The 21,367-nt window shown below is 45.2% G+C and overlaps 2 protein-coding genes across 2 annotated transcripts; both read left to right on the top strand.

The window, feature by feature from the left end:
- Positions 1 to 5,431: 5,431 nt before the first annotated feature.
- On the top strand, positions 5,432 to 14,980 carry LOC307076734 (aldehyde dehydrogenase family 3 member A2-like). The gene is made up of 11 exons (XM_079737831.1): positions 5,432 to 5,552; positions 6,087 to 6,249; positions 6,362 to 6,593; positions 7,301 to 7,386; positions 7,921 to 8,129; positions 8,583 to 8,700; positions 8,950 to 9,091; positions 11,440 to 11,606; positions 12,005 to 12,104; positions 12,467 to 12,705; positions 14,307 to 14,980. The coding sequence occupies exons 2-11, from the start codon at positions 6,088 to 6,090 to the stop codon at positions 14,319 to 14,321; spliced, it is 1,470 nt and encodes a 489-aa protein (XP_079593957.1). The 5' UTR covers positions 5,432 to 5,552; position 6,087; the 3' UTR covers positions 14,322 to 14,980.
- Positions 14,981 to 15,369: 389 nt separating this feature from the next.
- On the top strand, positions 15,370 to 19,615 carry ca4c (carbonic anhydrase IV c; the record flags this gene model as incomplete). Its single annotated transcript, XM_079737871.1, has 8 exons — positions 15,370 to 15,459; positions 16,694 to 16,741; positions 17,117 to 17,281; positions 17,758 to 17,903; positions 18,373 to 18,465; positions 18,904 to 18,970; positions 19,108 to 19,271; positions 19,409 to 19,615. The coding sequence occupies exons 1-8, from the start codon at positions 15,408 to 15,410 to the stop codon at positions 19,613 to 19,615; spliced, it is 942 nt and encodes a 313-aa protein (XP_079593997.1). The 5' UTR covers positions 15,370 to 15,407.
- Positions 19,616 to 21,367: the final 1,752 nt, after the last annotated feature.

Here is a 21,367-nt window from a genome sequence, read left to right as displayed (position 1 = left end):
CACTAAAAAGATGAAATAAGAGCTAAATCAAACAAACCTGAACAAACCAATGCTAACACATGAGAGCCCATTTTGAAATGCGTTTAATTTCCTGTCTAGGATTAATAAACGACATGGTATGTTTAGTGTCGCTCTATTTTCGTCTCAACCGCATCTGTCTATCTCTCTCGGCTAATGAAGATCAACCACAGCCTCCTCTCAACCAAGATGAAAGCAGGAAGAAGACACAGATTATCTAATTATTTTGTATTTCTACACAATCTAAAGAAAACGGATACTATTTTTAATAATATTTTGTCCGCTTTTTAATGTACGTGAGCTATTTAAAGCTATGTAGGTGGAAAAAGACACATCAGTAAAAGGCCCCGCTGGGATTCGAACCCAGGATCTCCTGTTTACTAGACAGGCGCTTTAACCATCTAAGCCACGGCGCCCCACGCTCCATTACGGGAAAAACACGGTTTATAAAATCAAACACAAGCTACGCTACATCTTTTATTTAAAACTATTTCTAAATAGTTACTGTGTAAATGTACAGCCCAGTGAAATCCAAACACATATTTTAAATATTTTTTCCTTATAATTGGGTTAAAACAGGCCAGGTTGTGAAAGAGAAGATAATCGATCATCGCCTCCGAAGCGTCCAGATCTGAGAAAGTTTCTTCTGATGGACCTCAAGGGGGTGCTTCGGGTGTTCGTTGTCGGTGCCAGCAGACAGCGTGTCTCCGTAACCATGGTGGTCTGAAACCAGACACACAGGGCCGGTAGAGGGGCTGTCCCGCCCCGGACTCTGCTAGACCCGGAGACAGGGGGCTCGGTAGAAACGCAGAAGCAGTAGGGGATGGGGCTATTTGGGGCCAGGAGCTCCACATGGCAGTGTCTGTGTGAGGGTATGAGGGAGGACTGCTGATGTTCAGGACAAGACTTTGGCGCAGATGTAGTTTTCTTGCTTTCAAAATAGCGCGCCCTTCGGTTCTGTAAACACACCTGTTGGGGATAACGTGGTACCATGCTTTGGTCAATACGTCAATGCGGTATTTTTTGTTACGCTTAAAATGTAAACGCAAACGTAACAAGAGGGCATTGCATACCTGAATCTTTGGCTCTGAGCGAGGAAAGACCTTCCTTCACCCCCTAGTCCGGGTCCTGGTCCAGGGAGAAGGTCCGCTCCAGCTGGGCCACGCTGAAGGTGGTCTGACGGCGTCTCTGGGGCCCGGGGCCTCCGAGGGCAAAGGTCGAGGGATGCTACTTTTTGGGCGGAAAAAAAGTGGACTATGATTAGATATTGCAATAAGCTATGGCGTGTCGTTAATATAATACATGACTGTAGTTTACAAAGAGACACAAATCAAGCCAAACAACGTAATATCAATGTAAAACTATGTAGACACAGCGCCAAATCATTATGATTGGGGGTGCTACGGGGGGCTGGATTGTTTACCGCAGGTGCTGTCACATTTTGAAGCAAAAAATAACGCTACGAGAGAAAAACGAGATGCAATGATCCCGGGTTAATAGGCTACATAATTGAAATGCCCGTTACTAAATGTTGCGTTTTACAACAATATAAGCACAATTTATTTAGAATGAACAAATCAACAATGCATACAAAACAAACTTTTACGACTAAAAGCACAAACAAACAATCACATCCAAAATATTGTCACCACAGAAAGTATCTATGGATTTACAAAATAGTAGCTGTGAGCAAAAACAGAGCTGGATTGTCAGTGGAGTCACTGGACATAACAATAAGTGGAAGATAAGTTTTCTTTCTGCACTCTTACAAAACATAATCCATCCCCCTCCTCCCAACACGCAGAATTTACATACACACAGGCTAAATGCTGACGGTGTGGTCGACCTCCGCAAACATTCGTTCAAAGACTGGTGGGTAGCCTACTCACCGGTCAATGTAGAATGATCTGCCTGTTGCTTTGATTGGCAGGGAAGTGAACTCCTGCAGATGACGAGGTTGGGCTTTTCTCCTAGCATGTGGTCGCCACATTTCAATGCCCATGGAAGCACACTGGTCTCTGGCACACTACTAGATAGCATTCCACGTTTCAACGTTGCTTGTCTCATTGAGGGTATCGACAACAGAAATGACCAGATGTCAGCTCCAGATCTTTGGCCTGTTGATGATTGGATAGGGTTTTTGTGAGTCAGAATATGCTTTCCGGCATAGTGACGTGCAGGACTAACTCCATCAATCAATCCAATCAGGGATTATGCTTCAGTCGCCCTATGAGCACTTGTGTTGGGCCAGAGTCTCTTCTCCTGTTCTCCAGTTTCGACACCCGGCATGGGTGGGCTCCTTTCGATAAGACCCAGCCCATGGTGGAAAAAAATAATGTAATAGCTTACATTGTATTGGCCTGTAATAGCTTACATTCTAATAGCCTACATTGGCATAGCCTACATTTTAGTAGCCTTCATTGTAATAGCCTACATTGTAGTAGCCTTCATTGTAATAGCCTACATTGGAATCACCTACATTGTAGTAGCCTACATTGGAATAGCCTACATTGTAGTAGCCTGCAGATCACAATGGACGCTGACTAGAGGTGCATTGCTGCTGAGTTGCGACGGGTCTCATAGTCCTCCATGCACTAGAGTGAGGATGCGATCATTAAGATCACCACGGAAAACAATGTCAGGATACCACAGTAATTACGGTTGTGTTCGTTGACCGAGGCTCGTCCGGGACACATGCGTTGCTTTTGAAAATGTAGGTGTGGGTTTGGGTGTGTGTGTGCATGTCTTTGGGTACATGCATGCTAATATGTGTGTATCGTGTGCACACATATTGATTGATTATGTATCTGTCCCTGTTTGTTGTTCTTTATGAGTGACATGTGGATGTGTGTGTGGGCACACATGTTTTCACGTGCGTGTGGATGTGTTTACAGTCTTCCCCTGTGAGGCAGTGGAGGCTGGGTGGGTGAGCAGTAACCACGATGTGTGCTCTCCTTTCCTTGGCACAGTTCCCTCTCCCGCTGGCAGGCAGGAGATCCGGCGGGTAGGTGTGAATGATGCTCTACCCTCCTCTCCCTCACCTCCACACTTCCCTTCCTCCCAATATACACACCCTTCCTCCAGTAGCCCGCTCTTTGATCTGCAAACTCCATCCACATTTCCTGTCATCTTAAGAGTTTTTTCTCTCAGTTTTCCAAGGGGGTTTAGGGACCCATTACGGCCTTGCAGACCCTCCTTGCGGACCCTCCTTGCGTCCACCGCAAGGGCCTGGCGTGCGCCTCAAAAATTCAGGACCATGCGTCCATGCGTCAAAGCGACTGCATGGTCATTGCGTTGTGACGACGTCCAACCATAATTAAGCCTTTAGTGTAAGCCCTGTGGTGTCGCACTTAGTGCCTCAGCCCCTCCTCGGGCCACACATGCCTCTGAGGGGCTCGCAGAGGTAGAGACAACGTGTGACTTAAGCTTGGCTTCAGATAAAAGGAGGAGTGCTCCACATAGGAAGACAAGCACAAGACATGATTTAGTGCCTATACGGGGCTGATAAATAGATATAGGGCCCTGGATGGAATGTGCAGAGCGGAGGAAACCAGCGAATGTCAACGTCATCTAAAGTGGTGAGATTTAGCAGATTCGTGTGACATCTTGGATGAAAGAGGAAAGGCCTTTGCAGAGCAGACGGGGAAGGAATCCACTCTGGGACGGGCCTTCAGTGAGGACTGAACGGGGGAGAGGGGATGGCTGGGCGGGGGGGGGGGGGGGGGGGTAGAGTGGAGAAAAGGAAATAAATTCAGACGTGTCAAAACCATAGTAAAGCAAAAGGAATATCGTCTGTTCAGTCCGAGCACGTCCTGAGCAATAAGTTAGAGAAGATGAGTGCCTAACAACTGCAAGGCCAAGCAGCTGAAAACGATAGCAGCATAAAACAATCTGCTTAATGACATTATTTTTGTCATTTCAGAGATATTGTCACACTGGAAGAAAAATATTTTTTATATATTTTTTTAAAGAAAATATTAATGTACAAATATGTATGAACGAGCAAAGCTTTGTAATATAACATAATTATTTTAAATAGTAAGCATATTCCTCGTCGTGACACGTTGTTTTCTCATTTCAATTTGGTTTTGCAAATGTTTCACATCCATAAAAACTCAACAATAGTATCGTTTCAGCTTGATAAAAGAAAGTTTACAATCAGACTATTTAATTTTGTGTTGTCAACAGTATAGGATGTTTGATTTTGTATGTTATTTTGTAAATATTTTGAATGAGTTATGAAGTCCTAGCCTATGAAGTGGATCATGCACATACAACCCAGTCTCACGCCAAAAGGTGTAACAGCTACGTTGGTCCACAGCGGAACACCTGGTCTGGTTCCAATAAGGGCCCTGGGTTGACCGCCAGGCCCCCCGTCATGGTCGCAAATTAAAGGGTGGGGCCTGTTGACTACCTTTATATAAATGAGGGCATCAAACTCTACTCAAGTGATATGTTTGGAGGCTTTAGCCAAACCGTAAGTGATGGAATTAGTGGGTGATCTAGGGGGCTTGTAGCCTTTGGAATGAGCTAAAGACCTGGGGTCTTTTTTATACGATAGCGGGCCTAAAATGACTTGTGAATAACATAGAGACACCTGGTCTCTTTAATATGAATCAAGGCATCAAGTTCGGCCCAAACTGCAAATCGTCAAATGCTCCTTTGAAACGCATTTTAAACACATCCGTTGCTAGAAATGTATCTAAATTCATAGACGACGTAGAAACTTGGCCATTAGACTTTCAACCAGGTGGCATCTTTGGATCGCTCTGTAAAAATCTTGGATCTCTAAGCAAAAAGGCAGACCCTTACCCTAATCCTAACCCTAACCCTTACCCTAATTCTAACCATAACCCTAACCCTAACCCTATTCCTAACCGTAACCCTAACCCTCACCCTAATTCTGACTGTAACCCTAACAGTAACCCTAATGGCACATTAGGCAAATAACTGCCAACAACGGTGTGTTGTGCAGGCCGTTGTGTGTTGTTAGTGGACCCATTCAAGGCAGATCCAAGAGTATATGTACATGTATCCCATTGGTCTTAGTTGCACTGTAGAGTAAACCAAAACAGACTGCTGAGCCTGAAATCAATCTTTGATGCCCCAGTCTACAGAACCACAAGCCCCGCCCACATCAGCCCAAACTGCCCTCGACTTGATACAGGAATAGTTTCATGAGTATTTCTTATTGATTTTAATTTGTGTTTCTTCATATGAACAAAATAAAATGAATATGACAATAAATATTGCAGTAATTCAATGTTTGTCCTGAAAAGCAGTGAGGTGAGCTAATTAGAGAACAACAACGTTTCAAGGTAACCGGGTCCCATTTGAAAGGGTCTGGAGCCGCCACTGGACCCGAGGGTTGGGTCACTCTGGGTCCTGCCCCTTTCAGGGGTGGGACCTAACGGAGAAATAGCTCCTCATTCCGAATGGACAGGATACTTACACCTTTTCTTGCACGGTGAGGCTGTTTCACAAATTGAGCTGAGAATACCCTCTTCAACTTCTACTTCGCGATCAAATCCCAGGTAAACCAAACGACTGGAGGGGCTTATACATGATTCACCGCACAGTGTACGGCTAACAAAAAAGTGTCGTCTGCTTTCAGTTCATTGCTACTATGTCAAAGGTCATGTGTTGTGGTAACTCATGTTAAAGTCATAGGTCTTTTTTTGACACTTGTATCGTACATAAACATTTACCTCAACTTAAATCCATGAAATGGAACCAATACCACCCGCGGTGTTTCTAGTATCAAACACGAAACCCCATCCACCACCTTGCAGCCTCGATAACGCATCCCTGCGGAGCAGCTTTCAACCCGCGGGGGGTAGAATCTCTCTAAAAGGCTCTTGGTAGATCAACATTGTGTCAAGGCTAGCGAACCATGAGCTGATCTATACATTGCGTGAAAAGTAGCCAAACATTGAGCAGAAGATACGGGGCGTTTCTGTTTATATGCTACGTAATCAACGTCCAAAACTACGCTTCCTGTAAAATAGGAAGGCAGGCACTGACAGAAGCGGAGCTCAGGGCTTTGTGTCATGCGTGTTCCCCCCCAGGATGTCTCGTGAACAGCTGGCGGTAGAGCGGGCGAGGAGAGCCTTCTCAACAGGCAGGTCCAAACCGCTGGCGAACCGCATCCGTCAACTCAACAACCTTCGGCGGTTCATCGTCGAGAGACAATCTGAGATCGCAGAAGCGGCCAAAAAAGATCTCAATAGGGTAGGTGAAGTTTCGCCCTACTCCCGTTCTCAATATGCAAAACAAACAAACTCAAATATGGATGTGTCACTTCATGTCAAGCAGGACTAATAATACGAATTCCTTGCCACAGAGTGAAGTGGGAATCCAGCTCTTTGAAACGTTGGGGTTGGAATCAGAGATCCAACTGGTGATAAAGAACCTCAAAAAATGGGCTGCTCCCCGGGGTGTGGAGAAGAACCTGGTGACGCTGTCCGATACGCTGTACATCCAGCCCGAGCCACTGGGGGTCGTGCTGGTGATCGGAGCGTGGAACTACCCCTGGGCGGTCACCCTGTTCCCCCTGATAGGCGCCATCGCCGCAGGTACTGTGTGATTGTGTGTCCCTTTAAACATCCCCATATTGCGTCATTCTCCTCCACACACCTGAGGGCCAAAGGCTTTTCTGCATGAACTTTATACGCACTATTGCAATTAAACGACTCACGCAGACACAGGTGTGTGAGTCTAGTGTATGTTGGTTTGGATTGGTGATTCTTGTCAATGTGCGTGTGTGTTTTCAGTCAGCCTCTCCTATCAGTGACTTGGTGCTCAAAGGTTAAAGTAACTTTCTTAACACTGGGAGAGTTGGTAAGAGAGTCGGGGAACTGGCTTTGGGCTAATCTTACCTCTGCCATTCTTGCATAATTTATTTATTTATTTATATGCGCAAAGGCCGCCTTGTAGCCAAACACCTTTCAGTTATCCAGTCTTTGTTACATAAACCAGCGACAGAGGGCTGGGTGTTAGCATTAGACTCATAGAATTTAACAAGCATGTTGCTCAATGCAATGCATACCTGATATATTATGCTACACTAATAACACCAAGCATACCAGATATAGGCCCTAACAATATGAGTTAGAAGCAGATAGTATTGTTAATGTATTGAGGGGAGAACCCTGGTCTGAAAACACATTAGCTCGTTCCTTCTAGTGGATTAGGGAATAGTATACAATTGCATGGTCTGGAAACACTTGTGAGATGTTCATATATTTAATATTGTATTAGAAATGTATTTGTGTGTGTGCAGGTAATGCAGCTGTGGTGAAACCCTCTGAGGTGTGTGTTCACACCTCTAAGGTCATGGAGGAACTACTTCCTGCCTACCTCGACAAGGTACTGGTCTCCGAATCATCGCTGTCTCCATGACCCTCAGTCTTTCATAATAACCCTGTCCAGCCAACACTTGAATACGGCCCATGTTTGTATGGATATAATTGTAAATCCTATCTTGCCCTCCTTGCCATAGGGCCCCTGGGTGTGGCCCTAGCTCAGGGGCCCCTGACAGAATCTGACCATCTGCAGGTCAACTTGAATTGGCTAAGTGTATAAAAGACAATCTTACTCCAGATGTTTCCCCTCAGATCCTGCATACAGCAAACAATGGGGCCACCTGACTCTTAGTGCCAACATTTATAGTCCCTGTGTCTGCATGTCCTCGTGTCCGTCACACTGGGGCAGCTGATTATAGCTGTAGAGACCCCAGTAGCAGTAGGCCCGGTTCCTCCCGTCCCCAACACTGAGGCAGCTGATTATGGCTGTAGAGACCCCAGTAGCAGTAGGCCCGGTTCCTCCCGTCCCCAACACTGAGGCAGCTGATTATGGCTGTAGAGACCCCAGTAGCAGTAAGGCTCTGCTCCCCGTGTCCAGGAGCTGTACCCGGTCGTGACGGGTGGCGTCCAGGAGACCCAGGAGCTGCTGAAGCAGCGCTTCGACCACATCGTCTACACCGGCAACTCCATGGTGGGTCGCATCGTCATGGAGGCTGCGGCCAAACACCTGACCCCCGTCACCCTGGAGCTGGGGGGCAAGAGCCCCTGCTACATCGACAAGGACTGTGACATCCCTTTGGCCTGCAGGTCAGCACACTCGCCCGCCTCCCCTTCCTTCATTCCTCCATCCTTCCTTCTGGCACCCCTCCAGGAGGTAGCCCTCTTTTGTGTCTCTTTCCTTCCTACTTTGTTGCACACTCCCTTTCCTTCCTTCCTTCCTTACCTTTCCTTCTTTCTTTCTTTCTTTCTTTCTTTCTTTCTTTCTTTCTTTCTTTCTTTCTTTCTTTCTTTTGTCTTTCTTCCTTCCTTCCTTCCTTCCTTCCTTCCTTCCTTTATTGCTCCATTCCTTACTTCCTTTGTTGCCCTCTTCCTTCCTTTGTTGCTCCCTCCCTTCCTTCTTTCATTCCTTCCTTGTTCCCTTATTCCTCCCTCTTTTTCCCCTTTCTTCTCTTCTGTCGTTCAGTTATTTCCGACCCTTCCGAAGTATGAACCAGTGTTTTGGACCGTAGAACTTGCCATGAACGCTCCCCTGGTCTGCAGGCGCGTGACCTGGGGGAAGTTCACCAACTGTGGCCAGACGTGCATCGCTCCGGACTACGTGCTGTGTGAGGCCAGCATCCAGGACCGCGTCATCGACGAGATGAAGAAATGCATCAAGGTAGAGAGGAGGCGTGTACAGTCTGTCAGAGCCTGCTGCTCCTCACCAAGTGTATTCTGTGGGCCTCGTACCTTACCGCTCCCTAAGATTCCCCAAATGATAGAATGTACACTATGTTCTCTGCGTGTGATCCGCAGAGCTCCCTGCCTCCAAATGGCTTGTGAACACAGCAGCCGGGGGAGTGGTTGGTGTGTGTGAGTGGTTCAAGCCGGCCCGATACTAATGGGACATTGATTTCCCTGCTCTTAGGAGTTCTACACTGACGACCCTAAGAGCTTCCTGGACTATGGACGCATCATCAACGAGCGCCACTTCAGGAGGATCCTGGCCATGACGGAGGACAGCACTGTTGCTGTGGGAGGAGAGAGCGACCACACTGAGTGCTACATAGGTACTTGTGTGGGACAACAACATAGAGCCCGATGTGTAGACCGCAGACCGCACCGAGGGCTACATAGGTACTCCTGTGGGACTACAACCAAACCAATCCAACCGACTCTCACATCATTGTACAACACGCCACGGTCCGTACGTCCTCCCTGGGTGGAGGTCCTCTCTGGGAGGAGGTCCTCTCTGGGAGGAGGTCTTCACAGGGCGGAGGTCCTCTCTGGGAGGAGGTCCTCACAGGGCGGAGGTCCTCTCTGGGTGGAGTTCCTCACTGGGTGGAGGTCCTCTCTGGGCGGAGGTCCTCTCTGGGCGGAGGTCCTCCCTGGGTGGAGATTCTGGAGTTGTAAAGAGAGAGAGCACGAGATTAAGATTTGGAAACTAAACAATGTAAAAAACCTCCCCTCCCTCCCTGTTTACTCCACCATTGAGAACAGCAGAGTGCACACAGTGTGCACAAAGTTCACCCACTGATAGCTCACAAAGGTATTACAACAGATATCACTCAAATGAGATCTTACCTAGATCCACGGTAGCCGTTGGGTAGCTGTGGGTCTTGGCCTTTAGACCTCCTGGGTCTAGATCCACTGTAGCTGTGGCTCTTGGCCTTTAGACCTCCTGGGTCTAGATCCACTGTAGCTGTGGGTCCAGGCTTTAGACCTCCTGGGTCTAGATCCACTGTAGCTGTGGGTCCAGGCTTTAGACCTCCTGGGTCTAGATCCACTGTAGCTGTGGGTCCAGGCTTTAGACCTCCTGGGTCTAGATCCACTGTAGCTGTGGGTCCAGGCTTTAGACCTCCTGGGTCTAGATCCACTGTAGCTGTGGGTCCAGGCTTTAGACCTCCTGGGTCTAGATCCACTGTAGCTGTGGGTCCAGGCTTTAGACCTCCTGGGTCTAGATCCACTGTAGCTGTGGGTCCAGGCTTTAGACCTCCTGGGTCTAGATCCACTGTAGCTGTGGGGTAGCTGTGGGTCCAGGCTTTTGCGATTAGTGTTATTTTCGGCTGACTTTCAAATAATAATAATAATAATAATGTAGAACAACAGAAGAATTTCCTACAGTTCCAGTTGCCTTCATCCCAGATTACGTTTTTTTCAATATTTTATTCAACAGTATGTGAAGTTATTAAGAAATGGATGGATGAATGAACGGATGTGAAGGCTGACAATGGTGGACAAGTTATTTAGAGTCTGATAATTTGCTTGTGATCATAGCAAAGTGCTTTAAACCAAAATGCAGTTGTTTTGATGTTTTAAGATTTTTATATCAAGTGCATATCCAAGGTTGCTTTGTGTTGACCTCCCGAATGTAATGCAGGAGAGTGGAGCTCAGAGGAAATGGGGTAAAATGTACAAAGTCATGCCAAGACTGGCCAAAACCAGTCTTGCAAATATTTATTTTAGGGATGATCATGACCGTTTACCGCTGTCAAAGGTGGTCTGAGGCTGCAACCCACCTTAACAGTTCACTGGCGTTGACCTGTCACTAGTGTTGACCTGTTCACTAGTGTTGACCTGTTCACTAGCGTTGACCTGTTCACTAGCGTTGACCTGTCACTAGTGTTGACCTGTTCACTAGCGTTGACCTGTTCACTAGCGTTGACCTGTTCACTGACATTGACCTGTTCACTGACGTTGACCTGTTCACTAGCGTTGACCTGTTCACTAGCGTTGACCTGTTCACTGACGTTGACCTGTTCACTAGCGTTGACCTGTTCACTGACGTTGACATGTTCACTGACGTTGACCTGTTCACTAGTGTTGACGTATATATTGGTGAGTTAATAAAAGGTGGTCTTGGGATGTTACCCACCTTAACAGTTCAGTAGCGTTGACCTGCTCACTAGCGTTGACCTGTCACTAGCGTTGACCTGTCACTAGTGTTGACCTGTTACTAGTGTTGACCTGTTTACTAGTGTTGACCTGTTCACTAGTGTTGACCTGTGCACTAGCGTTGACCTGTTCACTGACGTTGACCTGTTCACTGACGTTGACCTGTTCACTAGTGTTGACGTATATATTGGTGAGTTAATAAAAGGTAGTCTTGGGATGTTACCCACCTTAACAGTTCAGTAGCGTTGACCTGCTCACTAGCGTTGGCCGGTTCCCTAGCGTTGGCCGGTTCCCTAACGTTGACCTGTTCCCCAACGTTGACCTGTTCACTAATTTTCTCCTACTTATTTGTGAGTTAATAAAATGTTCCCCTATTCCAAACGTTGGATGCATCAGGATTTAGGCATGGAACTCGATGTTCCAATGTCAGGGAAAACACTATGTAATATTGAGTAATGACCAAAGCTTCGACATTTTATCATAAAAATCTGTATTCAAAGTAAACTGTTTTTGATGTTTTCAGCCCCGACCATTCTGCGGGACGTGAAGGCTGGGTCAAAGGTCATGCAGGAAGAGATCTTCGGTCCGCTGCTGCCGATTGTGCCGGTGAGCGGACTGGAAGGGGCCATCAACTTTATCAACCAAGGAGAGAAATCCCTCGTGATCTACGTATTCTCCACCGACAAGAAGGTAACACACGCACACGCACTTTCTCATGGAAGCGAGAACAGCACTGTACATTTGATCCCACGGAAAGACTGTACGTGCAAAAAACAAACCATTCTAAAAATAGAGGTCATTCTTTCAAAGATGTGCCTTTTTGTTTGGATTGACACCAAAATATTATCTTTTTGGAAGAAATATTTTTGAAACGCAAACGACAAGCATGGAATTTGGAACTGCAGTTGACAAATTTGATGTACATTATCCTTTACGGTGACAGTAGATTTATAACATTCCAAAGTGCAAAGTACATTTCTAAATTCTGCGACGAACAAAGTGTACATTTTGGTACTATTGTGTGCACACATCATCCCCACCTGCACGTCAACACAAACCGCAGGGATGACGGGGCTCTCTCTCCTCAGCTAATCAAACGACTGATCGAGGAGACGTCTAGTGGAGCAGTTTTGGCCAACGACTGTCTGGTGCACTACTCAGTCAGTTCCCTGCCTTTCGGTGGAGTAGGTGAGTACGGCTGTCATGCTACGGGAACATGATTATACTGTCTTTAAAGAAGACACTCGCTGGCGGGATGAATTCATGCAGTAAACAAAAATACAAATCCTGTGTATTAACACATGAAGGTGGCTTCCTCGTGAATCTGTTCACTTCTGAGTGTTTTTTTAACAACCATTACATGCTAACAAAACAAACTAAAGAATGTGATGCCAACTAGTAGTCAGTATTATGGAAACACAAAAGAAGGTTACAAGGTAGAGTTCTCTAAGGATGATACAGTTGTTTACACTGGACAAGAATGAGCCCAAATCCTCCGACCAATCAATATCCAACACACTCGACCAGCTCCGGTCTCCTGCCCTCCACAGGAAACAGCGGCATGGGCTGCTACCACGGCAAGTTCAGCTTCGACCAGCTCAGCCACCTGCGAAGCTGCATGGTCCGGCCGCTGAAGAACGAGGGGATGAACAGCATGCGCTACCCCCCCCACACCCTCGGCAAGTTGGGCTGGGCGCGCTTCTTCCTGGTCCAGGCCCCCGACCTGGCCTTGATGGGCCGCGTGGGAGCTCTGGCGGTGCTGGTGGCCGTGGCCGGCTTCCTGCTCAATGTGAGTACCCTCACCCCACCCTGTACCCCGGGTCTGGGACGCGCCCCCAACAAACGGAGCTGACCTGGCTTCCTACGTGGCCTCCCGTGAACATCACTGCAGCGATGCTTTCATGTGTGCACTGATGCTGCTGTGCAGTTGGTGCAGACATTGGATTTATCCTAGGACTAATTGTGCGTTGAAAACAACAATCGGTGCATATATCAGACCTTTGTTCATTTGGTTTTCTGTATTTCCAAAGATTGTCTCTCGCACAAAAACAGGTTGGAGGTGGACTGATGCAGCATCATGTCACCCATCCACTGTCTGCTGCTCCACTCCCATTACCTTCAGGATTAAATATCACATGTACGAGTTTTCAGCCTAAATGCTGGCCTCTTGTTATTTTATTTATAGTATGTTACTAAATAGTAGCCTCACAGGGGAATATATTTCGCAGTCTATTAATATGTTGTCTGTTGTCAAAAGTAAATAGGCCTACTATGATTATTTCTTGTTATATATTTGCGTAGCATTAGTCTATTGTATAGAAACATGTATTATCAGGACACAATTATAATTAAATGATCAGCACAGAACAGGAACAATGTATTTCATTAGATTCCTCTTCCATGAAAAGGTGAACCGTCTGTGTCGGCTTCTAGAGCAGAGTTAAAGCAGTATTAGCCTAAAGCAGTATTGGTCTAAAGCAGTATTGGTCTAAAGCAGTATTGGTCTAAAGCAGTATTGGTCTAAAGCAGTAATGGTCTAAAGCAGTATTGGTATAAAGCAGTATTGGTCTAAAGCAGTATTGGTCTAAAGCAGTATTGGTCTAAAGCAGTATTGGTCTAAAGCAGTAATGGTCTAAAGCAGTAATGGTATAAAGCAGTATCGGTCTAAAGCAGTATCGGTCTAAAGCAGTATTGGTATAAAGCAGTATTGGTCTAAAGCAGTATTGGTCTAAAGCAGTATTGGTCTAAAGCAGTATTGGTATAAAGCAGTTTTGGTATAAAGCAGCTCACTGTAGTAAAGGCTTTAACCAGGGCTTGCTCTCTGTGATGGAGCCTGCAGCTTCTTTCCAACTGCTCATCCCAACACCGTGGACCTGGACACAGCCAATCGGATGAACGCTTGGAGGAAGTCGATGGACAAACCCCTCTCAGCGTGTGGGACTATTTAGCTATTTGGGAGCAGGCTGTATCCGGCAGGCTGTTTTCTGAAACCCAAGCTTTCATTCGGAAAGTAACTCGGCTGATTCTTGAAATGTTTGGGTTTAGCAAAACAAAATGACAACTGTACGAGACGTTGCTCCATATCCAGCCTTATCTCTTCAGTGGTTGTCGAATGTACAGGCGAGCTGTACCCAGAATGCCGTTCGGCAGTGCAACAGTTAATAGGGTCCCCTCCTACACAGAACAGTGGGTACTTCTTACAGTAGTGTTCTTCCTCAATATTTTGCACTTCCACTGCACTCAGCAATACACTCGCCGAATAAGAAACAGCTGAACGGTGATCGAGAAAACCGCAGGGCCGACACGCACACACTTTTATTAAAGTTAGATACGTGTGTGTGTGTGTGTGTGTGGACAATAATGGTGCATGTTTATGTCCTGCTTCCCCAGGCCTATTTGCTGTGAGGAGAAACTGACTCATCTTCAAGAGGATCTGGAGAAGGTTTCAGCAAAGTGACCTTGAAGGTTTCAGCTACGTGACCTTGATATACGGGAGAACTGTCTGATTTTCTTTTTTTTTTGAAGACAAACAATTTGTTGATTGTCTTCAATCAACAAATTAAAATTTGCTTTCTCATTGCAATGGTATGATGGAGCTTTGCATTCATATAATCATCTCTGAAGGATCAAATAGCCCAATCGCTATTTCAGTAGTACTTTTCATTTAATGTTGACATTGGCAGAAACATACCGCTGGCCAGGGGCATAAAGATTGTTTTAATCCAACCTGTAATTGAAGGTCTAGCAACTAGAATGCTATTTATTAGCATGTAAATGATTTTTTAAATATCCATATGCAATTATATAATATCAGTAAGAGTGTAATGGATTCTTAAAGTAGTGTATGTATGGATTTTAAGAGTGTAATGGATTCTTAAACTAGTGTATGTATGGCTGTTTAATTTATGCTTCTTACAACATTTGAGTGTCTACACAGATTTTTCTGTCAAAATGAAAGTTAATCCTATACCATCCAGGCATGGTAAATAAATGGTCCAGTAACCTTTCAATAATGAAACCGTCATTACTAAATCCATTTATAACGTGTATTCTAATAAATATTGAGGAACTTGTATCGTGTAATTTATTTGACTCTGGACCACAAAGCAGGTACTTTCCAGTCCAACAGTTACATACTATTGATACACAAACTGTTCTTAACTGGTTCATACTTTTGATAGACAAACTGTTCTTAACTGGTTCATACTATTGATAGACAAACTGTTCTTAACTGGTTCATACTATTGATGCACATACTGTTCTTTGGAACTCTAGTTCGTACTATTGAAGCGGATAATGTTCTTATGGACTGATTGAATCTGCTTATGATCACGTTGGAAGGTGAGTAAATCAGGTGTCATACAACACCTGATTCCGTTTGTGTGTGTTTTTTCTCTCTCTCCACCCATCCTCTAGGTGTAATGGGTCTGTGTGTGAATACTGGCAGGATAGCTGGATAGCTTTCAGTGTGTGTGTGCGTCTGTGTTGAAAATGGACCTTCTCCTCCTGCTGGCTCTCGTCTCTTCTCTCTCCCGATGCTCAGGTAAGACATGCAGACCAACTAGGGAGATCACCACATGTTGTGGAGGAACTGAACAGAAAAGATTTGGACTTGAATGTGCGGACACTGAGTTAATCCTTGATTCATAGTATAAATAATGCATGCTTTACCAAATCCCAGTGTTCATCAATCTGATCTGATCACATCACTTGTTAATACATCGCTGAAATATCAGTAGTAGGACTTGAATAAATGTACTTGGAAGAGTTCAATGGATTCTTAAAATAGTGTATGGATGGTTCAGTAATTATTTAACTTTATTTAACTTTAGTTATTGTGTACCGAGTTTGTCAGTCCGAATGACAGAGAGGTACTTTCTCAACGGAAGGCATGATGGAGGTCATCATGTGTCATTGTATAAGATACAAATAAAAAATAAAAAGTGATTAGAATTTGTTCTCGAAAATATAACTATTATCCCAAAATGTGAATAAGCTGTACAGACACCAGAAGTCACACTGTTATGAGGTTAAGTGGGGACCCACTTAACGGTTAAAGTGCAGACCCAATAAAATATATAAGTGAGGTATAGCGGGGCCCAGCTAATGGTTAAAGTGGAGTCCCAGTAAAAGGTTAAAGTGTTTTAAAGTGGAGACACAGCTGAAGGTTAAAGTGCGGTAAAGTGGGGACCCAGTAAAAGGTTTAGGTGGGGTAAAGTGGGGACCCAGTAAAAAGTTAAGGTGGGGTAAAGTGGGAAACTTGTAAATCCATGACTCCTTACATCCAACCAGCTGCTACCTTGCCATTGTTTTCCACTAGGTGAGAAAAGTTATCCCGTCTCAAAGGACGTCTTTATTGAGATAGGCGGAGAAGTTATCTCTTTATGTAGTGGCTCTCTGTGCCGACTCTATTTTCACAGAAAGGATCTCGTCATTCGGATAACAATGAGCACTGTCACCTGGCAGACCAATGTCACACGCTGCATTCATCCAGCACACATAAAGGATAGTTTAGCTCATTAATTTAGCCCAAAGTCATCCGATATGACCCAACACACACCAACACAGGGCCACAGTGAGACTGCAGAGAGAAGGTGGTTTACTGCTGAATTAGTCCTAATCTAGAGCCCTGAATAAGGAAAAACTACTCAGAGTGTGGGAGCATGAACGTGAGACTGAACGAACCATCGGTTCATAACCAGGGAAGGCTCTGTGTGTGTGTGTGTGTGTGTGTGTGTGTGTGTGTGTGTGTGTGTGTGTGTGTGTGTTCTCCACAGCTCTCTGGTGTTACGACAGCCAGTATACCTGCGCTGACCCATGCAAAGGTAAGACAAGATGGTGGACATGCTTATTGGTTTTTTGAGAACACTGACCAATGTGCATAAAACAATTTGCAAGTCGCCGTTCCTTAACAGATAACCGGTGATGACCTCTTCTTGTCAAGTTTCATGTGAAGAAGTGCCATGTAACTAAGTGTCATTTGACGATTTACTATGTTAAACACACATTGACAGTAACTTTAGTTTTGCTCTGTAACTACAGCAACCAAACCCTCTAAAAAAATAATTTGTTTTTCTGCTTAAACAAAAAAATACATTTAAATAAAAAAACATACAATTTGAACTAAAGGGAAGCTGGACACAACTGCCTGACCTATATATAATATGTATCTAATTGAACTCCCTTACGTTGCAATTTAGACCCCGGGCACTGGGCAATGCTGTTCCCAAACTGTGGAGGATTACGGCAGTCACCCATCAACATTGTCACCAGCCAAGTGCACGTCAACACCGCCTTACACCCGTTGGATTTCAAGGGGCATGAAAGCAAAATTAATATCACTGTGGAAAATCTTGGGCATTCAAGTATGTCACGTCTTATATATATATATATATATATATATATATATACATATATACATATATAATCTCAATTGTATTTCATATTGTACTGTAGTCATGTGTTTAATATGGATTACACATACAAACACAAATGCAGACAGACAGACAGACACACACACAAGCATAATGCTGAATTTCGCAAATAGCAGCCCATCTCCACTGTAAACAAACAAACGTTGTTCAGGCTATTGGCTTCAGGCTAACATTGCTTCAAACCTTTGACTTTGAACTGAAGTTTGAAGTTTGACTTTGAACATATTTGAAAGGTAGACAGGTGTGTTATTACCAGTTGTCAGTACAAACATGTGAGCTCTGGGGCCCTAGTGGAGTGGGGCCCCGGGCTTCTGGTTCTACCGATACAATACGTGAAGCTCTGGGGCTCTATTGGGGCCCGGGGCTGGGGCCCTTGCTGCTGGTCCTAAAGCCTCCTCCCCCTGCAGTCCAGTTCCTGCTGCCCCAGTCGGTGCGTCTGACCGGAGGAGCCCTGCCAGGGAACTACCGAGCCCTCCAGTTCCACCTGCACTGGGGGGCCGACGGAGGGCCGGGGTCAGAGCACACCATCGATGGAGAGAGGTTCCCCATGGAGGTCATTACTTTGGGTCGGGCTGGAGGCGGGGGGGGCTCATGTTTAGTCTGAGTGTGTCTAATGGACAGCTGTCATTGGATGTAAATCATCTCCAGAGTGAATAACCTCCACATGTTATGTTGACTAGTGATCAAATCGATGAAGCAGCCAATGAAATTAGCTTTCACCTTTACACTTTTATCAAATCTGAAATCTGAAATTAGCTTTCTCCTTTACACCTTTATCGAATCTGAAATTAGCTCTCTCCTTTACACCTTTATCAAATGGTTATCTGAATTGAGCTTTCTCTTTACACTTTTATCAAATCGAAAATCTGAATTGAGCTTTCTCCTCATTACTATAAAACTATTATAAACCAAATGTATGTACAGATGTTTCACCCCGACACAAGAGACCAACATGTTGGGCTCTCAGCCCCAGCCCAGTTCTGAGGCTCAAGCTCCTCCTCTCCTCTCCGGTCCCTCTGCAGCTCCACATGGTCCACATCAAGGAGCCCTACAGCTCCCTGGCCGAGGCAGAGCACGACATGGCCGGCATAGCGCTCCTCTCCTTCCTGTTTGAGGTACCGCAGCGTTTTGTGAAGGGAAAACCACAACTAGCGTCATGGTGTCAGCCTTATTATTATCATTATTATTACTACTATAGCGGCCAGCTAGCATTCAGACCAAAGAAGGCCCATGAAATGGTCGACTGGAGGGTCAAATCCACACCACTGTGATGAATGGTGTGCGTTTGACACACCAGTAGACCCTTTCAAAGGTGTCCTTCTCATTCATTCATTCTCATTACACTTTTATGGGTCGGCACTTTTTATGTAAATGGGCACATACACCCTGGTACATAAAATACAGATGGTGTACCCGTCCAATCCAGATCGTACAGGCGTCATCCCTGGATACTGAAATAAGCCATGACTGGCCGCTTAGATGATGCCTGGTGTCAGATTTGGGCGGCATATACGCTGTTGTGATTTATAAAATGCCCCTTTGGTTATTGACAGGAGTCAATAGACGACCATCCTCACCTCAACACTCTGATTGCTGCTATGGGACACATCCATGAAAACGGTATCATCATACATCTGGGTCCCAGAGCACAGTTGGTGGTGCATGGGGATCAATAACAGTGATTGATGTTCCCCATAAAATTGCCAATACATTGTTCTCTGCACTAAGAGGCATCTGACATTTTCTTACTCCTTCAGGCAGCTCAGCAGAGATCCGAGACTTCAGACTGACCGACATCATCCCACCTGCAAAGGACCTCCATAGTTACTATCGCTATGTGGGTTCCATGACGACGCCCGGTTGTGAGCAGGCAGTAGCTTGGACGGTGTTTCACAAGACCCTGCCCGTCAGCAGCAAACAGGTAGCCCTTAGGCGCCCCTAGGGGCCGATGAGTGACGTCCTGACAGGATGACCATTTGTCAAATTCACGATGATATTCAAACAATTGTTTGCTCATTCCTTTTTGCATGTCTTCCTCTTCTCCTCTTCCTCTTCCAGCTGGTGGCGATATCTCAGCAGTGTCGCTTTTGGAACGGCAAGCCCATGATGAATATCTTCCGCCCGGTGCAGCCACTAGATGGCAGAGTTGTCTACTGGTCGAGGGCCAGAGCCGTCCTCCCCAACATGCTCGGCGCGTTCCTGTGTGTGCTCTGCCAGTTCTGGCTCTCGGCCTGGGGCACTTGGGGCGACACAAGTTTTGTATAAAAAAAAAAGCAAAAAAAAAATGCATTTACTCCAATTCAAACAGAACTGCACGTATTATTCAGAACCCATTTTGACATTTTAAATATTCAGATCCCTAGTTTTCGTCCATTAGTGGAATGATTAAAGGAAAACGTAGTGTAAGTTAGGACCCTGAGAGGCAACACTTAACAACAGCCTGCACTCTGTATTCACTAGCTGCGTTTCCATCCACCTGATTTTATGCGAAGTATCGAATCAGTAAACGGTGATGGAAACACCAAAATTCGCAAAAGAGTTGGTTTTTGAGAAATGCGATAGAGAGTAAATGCGCATAATGGGAGATGGAAACGCACTTTTAGAAACAGCTGTGACGTAGCGAGAATTGAACACATATGGTGCGTTTTAGTATTCTCTGCGAACTGACTCGGACCTCGGATGTGACGTCACGCCCACCCTTCAATCGTTTTATTATGTTTCGCTCGGTCGTTGGAGGAAAACATGGACGCCACCCGGAAAGCTATTGTCGCGGTAGCATTGGCAGAGTATCAGGCGCTCCAAAATAAGTAGGCTATAGGCCATAGGCAGAGATACGGACGCAGTAAGTGCAGTAATACGTGTGATTGAAATTGCCATTTAAACCGCCAAAGCGGTCCAAGCACAACAGTTCATACTTCAAGTCACACAGGGCGCAGCCATCTTGAATTCTGTCTCGAAATTTTGCTCGGCCTCCTCTGTGTTCATCCGAGCAAGCAAGTTCGCCGTCCGAGGAAAAGGGGCGCGTTCATGCGTGTCGCTAGGCAACGTCCTCGGGCCTCCGAGACGGATGGATAATAAAACGCACCAACAGGACTGACAACGCCCTTCCGATTTCCGCATAACGACCGGCCATAGCAAACCTGCCGACATCAACTTGTAGCGTCAATATATATATATATATATATGATATTGGATGTCTATGTTTGCATATCCTTTAATTATACCGTGTCCATTAATCCCTGATATATAGACACCTACTAAGTAATTCAAGTCAAATTGTCTGTTCAGCCTTCAAAACGAGAGCTGGTAAATTGTTAAAAATGAATTAAACTGTAACCAGACCACGCGGTTATATGCTATCGACCCTGGAGTATATGTGGTATAAAGGCTGCGACGAATTTCGAATTATAAATATGTACAATGTATCCTTTAAATACGTCCATGGAACTGATGACCAATGTGAATAATAGATACGTGTGGATCGCTGAAGAGGTAAAACTTTACCTTGCTCTCATCGAAGAAAAAAACATTACAGCTATTTTAGATGGGAAACAACGCAATTGTACTATATATCAGGACCTAAGAGAGGATGTTATCAAATGGATACGACAAGCCCTGGTGTGTAGTTTTCCGCTCCAACCACTTGATGGAAACGCACCTTATTCGAATTTCTTTTTTGCGAACTTTCTAAAGATTCGCTTCACCTTTTAGATGGAAACGTGACTACTGAAGACAACTTCTACTGCTTCTACTGCCATCGTAATTCAGTCTTAGGAAGATTACGACAAACAAATACGCACCAGAGCACTGACATAGAATAAATACTCACATCATGGATATAGCTCTTCTACAGATGTTTCATTTAGGTTATGTTCAACCCAAACCACAGGAAGAAGGTAGAGTTGAGGAGAGAATGGGTATTTTCTGTATTTCTGGAGGGAAGAAATGTTTCCAGGGCTTTCTTCTACTCCTGCTTTGCTTCTGCAGTTTAACATAGGTGTAGTGTGACTAGAGTCC

This window comes from Pollachius pollachius (assembly GCF_949987615.1).
Source record: "Pollachius pollachius genome assembly, chromosome: 6".
Classification (NCBI taxonomy): domain Eukaryota; kingdom Metazoa; phylum Chordata; class Actinopteri; order Gadiformes; family Gadidae; genus Pollachius; species Pollachius pollachius.
Note: the sequence above shows the minus strand (reverse complement) of the source record. Positions and strands in the feature narration are given on the sequence as shown.

Coding starts and splice junctions, on each gene's coding strand:
- LOC307076734 (XM_079737831.1), top strand. CDS start 6,088: ATGTCTCGTGAACAGCTGGCGGTAGAGCGGGCGAGGAGAGCCTTCTCA. Junction 6,594..7,300: donor GATAGGCGCCATCGCCGCAG/GTACTGTGTGAT, acceptor GTGTGTGTGCAG/GTAATGCAGCTGTGGTGAAA. Junction 11,607..12,004: donor TATTCTCCACCGACAAGAAG/GTAACACACGCA, acceptor CTCTCTCCTCAG/CTAATCAAACGACTGATCGA.